This window comes from Habropoda laboriosa, unplaced genomic scaffold (assembly GCF_001263275.1).
Source record: "Habropoda laboriosa isolate 0110345459 unplaced genomic scaffold, ASM126327v1 scaffold1329, whole genome shotgun sequence".
In the NCBI taxonomy this organism is placed as follows: Eukaryota; Metazoa; Arthropoda; class Insecta; order Hymenoptera; family Apidae; genus Habropoda; species Habropoda laboriosa.
The window spans coordinates 156,501-160,887 of NW_017101431.1; the positions used below are offsets into that span (position 1 = coordinate 156,501).

The 4,387-nt window shown below is 27.3% G+C and overlaps 1 protein-coding gene across 1 annotated transcript in view; it reads left to right on the top strand.

The window, feature by feature from the left end:
* The window catches only part of LOC108578125 (sialin-like), a 15,033-nt gene that overhangs the window by 3,788 nt on the left and 6,858 nt on the right, over positions 1-4,387 (top strand). Inside the window, exon 2 of the mRNA XM_017941390.1 lies at positions 852-945. Within this exon, the coding sequence (XP_017796879.1) occupies positions 921-945 (25 nt within the window). The 5' untranslated portion in view covers positions 852-920. The remainder of the gene's footprint in view (positions 1-851; positions 946-4,387) is intronic.

Consider the following 4,387-nt stretch of genomic DNA (forward strand, 5'->3'; position numbering starts at 1 on the left):
ATTTTCTAAATTGTTTTTTAAATTAATTTAATATCTTAAGAGTCACCTGAATTTAAATAAAATGAAAGAGTAACACGGCAAATTATATAAAATTCAATTAATTTATAATAAATGCCTTTTTTTTACTTATAAACAAAATGGTTTATTATATAGTGTAAAGTTTATGTATTAAATTAAATATATTTCGAATAATTTTTATCAAATGATTCAAACTATAAATTTAATACAAATTTAAAATTAATCGACAAAATGCATTATATAAAATGTAGGCGTGTTTGCAGTTCATTGCATTTAGATACAAAGTGCTTACATTAACGATAATATGGAAGTGATAAGACTAAGACTAATAAGTATAAGACACTGCTTAAATTCACATTATAGATTATGTTGTTGACAATCTTAATGATCAGATTATGGTCACTAATTACAACTTTTATGTATATGTGTGCATATGGCGGTTTGTTTAAAAGTTATTTACATTTACAAATTTTTTTCTTCTCGTGCGTTTAAAATGTGGTATTGCATAAGTCTTAGCAACTCTAATATTATGGTGGTTTAAATATAGAATTCAAATATAGGGACAGTCTGGTGTTTTTTCAGCATCTTTGCAGGGGCATATAATTTCGAAGTCAAGAACGTTATCGACTACGTGAAAAGTAAAGTAGTATTGCGATGACTATATAGTATCTGACACTAACAAAAGTGTGACGTAATACAAATGAACCAATAGTTTAAAGAGTTCATTAAATTGTAAAGACATCCTTCGGACTAACCTCAATCGAATGTTTCTTGCCAATTATTAACGATTATTATTAACAACGGTAAATTTTAAAAACAGATATTGTTTAAAGTTGACAGACTTCAAAACACCGATCTAGCATTTATATATCGTTGACCAATAGTGTTCAGTGACAGGCAAAATGGCTTTCTGTCAGAAGACCAATGGTAAGTGTTTGGCAATTTTTTAAATTATCTTTCATTTTTCACAACATTTTCAAGTAATAATGGGGCACTTCAACATGTGTTTGTTTATTATTTTAATTGTTTCTTTTGTGATTTGCTAGTTTTTCGTTAATTTTTCAATATGATAAATTTTATATTTTAATCGATACGCAATAAGTATTTAATAATTAATCTAGATCTATATGAATTACTTGTGAGCTTTGTTAGAGGTATCTTTATTAAATTTTATTTTGTTTTGTTTCTATTAGCGTTGCATTAGTGAAATAAAAAAAATAGTTACAATTAAAAACTGTGAAATAACACGACACAGAAAACTGAAATAAGTGAGACAGACTACATATGTATGTACATTCTTTTCTTTCCATGCCATATCGAATACTGCTGAAGAGTGCGTTTTTGCGATGTATTATCATTTTTTTATCGCTTGTACAAATGGTATGTGTGAATTTACTTAAGGATTAAAATCAGGATTTATTTATTAAAAAAGTTAGATTTTGTCATACGATATTTTTTTTTTTTTATAATTCCTTCAGTTAATCGTGAATTGTACGAGTTAAATTCTTATGTAAATTTTAAATTATTCTTATCCTGTTCAAATTGAAACGTAATGTCATTGGAATAAAATAAATTAGTGACTGTTAATTCATTACATACTCATTATTAAAGTCTGTCAGATTGTGACATAATGTATAAATACACGCATTATTTAAATAAATGCCAGGTAAGCAATATACATATATTTGGTACCATCTATAGTGGTAAACAAGTACTAAATTGCTATTTTTGTATTTAAAAATTAATTGTATTTCATATTTTGCGAAATGCAATTTGTATAATCCTATCTTTGCTTACGAGCTATTCATCGTCGCTATTCTTATCCGTTCTTTCATCACGCACACAACATGTGATATGATTTACTTCAGGAAGATCTCTTGCAACTATGTATGTGTGTACTTTATACCAACTACGTACAAACATTACGAAAATAGACTAAAATACATATGTAATATGTATATATTTCATTTAGACAGTTCTACATATACACACGGAAAATGCGTAACATTTCTTTCCAGAATAACGGAAAAAGAATCGATAATATATGTACACGTTTAACCTTTATGTCAATAATCGCATACCTTTTTGCACATTTTCTCACTTACAATATTTTATCTTCCCGGTAAAAGATTTTAATATCCGGTCAGATAGTTGTTATTTGGCACATTTCCTATCTGTGCTTGCTTCAAGTTTAGAATTTTGTTATCAGGAAACTACTAAAATTGGACGATGAAGTAGAGAACAATTGTGGTCATTGACATAAGGGTTAATATAACAAAATTAAAATGTGTTTGTATTTTATGAAATGTGTTTCGTAATATGTATTACTACTGAAATATTCACACCGCCTTGAAAATTACGCGTTACGTAATGTTTTGTATATGGAGGGTTATAATTCCATTCCAAATCTATGTTTGTTTACAATGACGTGTGTTCGTAAATACATCGGTTTTCTATCTTCATGATAACTGCATATTTTTTATTTATTTTTGAAATATTACTTTTTCTCTTCTTTACTGAAATGCATAGTATGTATTGAGTTAGATATAATATGTAAATTTTAACAAAAACATTTAGCGAAAGTTACTTTCAGTTTGTGAATTTTCGGAAAAATTTAGGTTAAGTATTATTGAGTAATGTGCGTTTATAAAAACTGTTGCATACCGGCCTGTTTATTTTCACTGTAGATTCACCAAAACAGTTGAAATCGGTAATCTTATAACTACGATCTTTCTTTCTTAATTTTCCACGTAGAACTATTAGTAAATTAAACTAAAAACACACTTTTTGACAATGATTGCCCAAGCTTAATTTAGATCTAAATCGGATTAATTTAATTTACGCTACAGTGACATTAGAAATATATAATATTGCTATTTAAGCTGTTGTTAGAACCTGAAAATTCATCTCGATACTTTTGTTGCATTATTTCTTTTATACGTATACGTGTATATATTTTTATTATAAATGGTGATTGGTAAAATAACCATTATATTTGATTATTAATCTAATTTAAAAAGATGAGCATCTATTGGACAGTATTATGTAATCAACACTATTCATTGAGTATTCGAGGATATCTGCCATTTAAATATTATAAATGCATGGTAAATAATTTGTATGTATATATGTACATGCGTCGGCAGGGAAACGTTACTTATTTACATATGTCCTCTTTTTTGCTTTCAACTTACCATGCAGTGAATTTCGTAAAAAAAGAACAGAAGAAAATTTATAAATCAATCAACTTAGTAATATTTATTAAGTTTCTTGTTTTTAATTATAACAATCTAACGGGTGTGCAAATAAAATCATCAAAGATACTTGTATTATATTTTTTTAATATAAAGAGTTATCCTCGTCCTTTTCTCAGAATTACCTTATTCTCATTTATTTGATGCATGTTTATAAATAGATGCCCTAAAAATTTGTGTGCATTGAGAAGAACATCATCATTTAAGTCAAACGCAGTATGTGCGTCCTACTTAATTGAAATTTATTGAAAGTTAAACACAAAGGTTAGCTCCTCAATTCCATTGGTGTGTGTATACGTATGATTATTATATACGCGTTCGAAATATTGGCAAGTTGTTTTTATAAACATAATATAATTGTATCCGATAACATTGAAGAGTATGAAACTGAGGTTAATTTAAAAATTACAAATGGGAATTACGTACAGGGTGACTCAATTTTTCTTATTAAATTTTATCAGTACGTTCTATGGGTATAAGACATTTTTTTTTTTATGTAAACAGGTCGTTTGAAGCTTTGTTAAAAAGTTACAACAAAAATACGAAATACGAAGGGAATAGTAATAAACTTGCTGTTACTGCCATACAAGAATGGAACTGGCAGAATTTACATTCATTATCTCCAACGACCTCAGTTCGTGAATACGTTTCCTAATACGTTTCGTAAATACTATTCTTATTTTGTATCATAACCTCACATTTGTTACCATTCCCTTTGTACTTCGTGTTATTGTTATAACACTTTAATAAATCTTCAAATGATCTATGTTTGCATAATATTTTTGTCTTACTTATGCCCATAAAACATACTGACAAAATTTGATCGGAAAAAACTGGGACACACTGTATATGTAGGCATTATATAGGATAATTGTAGAAAGTGGAAGAAGATATAACATTTTTCTAAACAAGAATGCAAGAAAATTATAGAGCGGAAGATTAAATTATTTAATGACGACGTCTATATTCCTATTTCTTTAAATATAATAGTACATATGCAATACGTAATTGCATTATGTTTTTAAATAGAGCTATATATGCGTTTTTCTTTATGTAAATCAGTTTTAAACATTTTAAACATTTCAAATATTTCTAACAAAAATTGTAATTAGAAA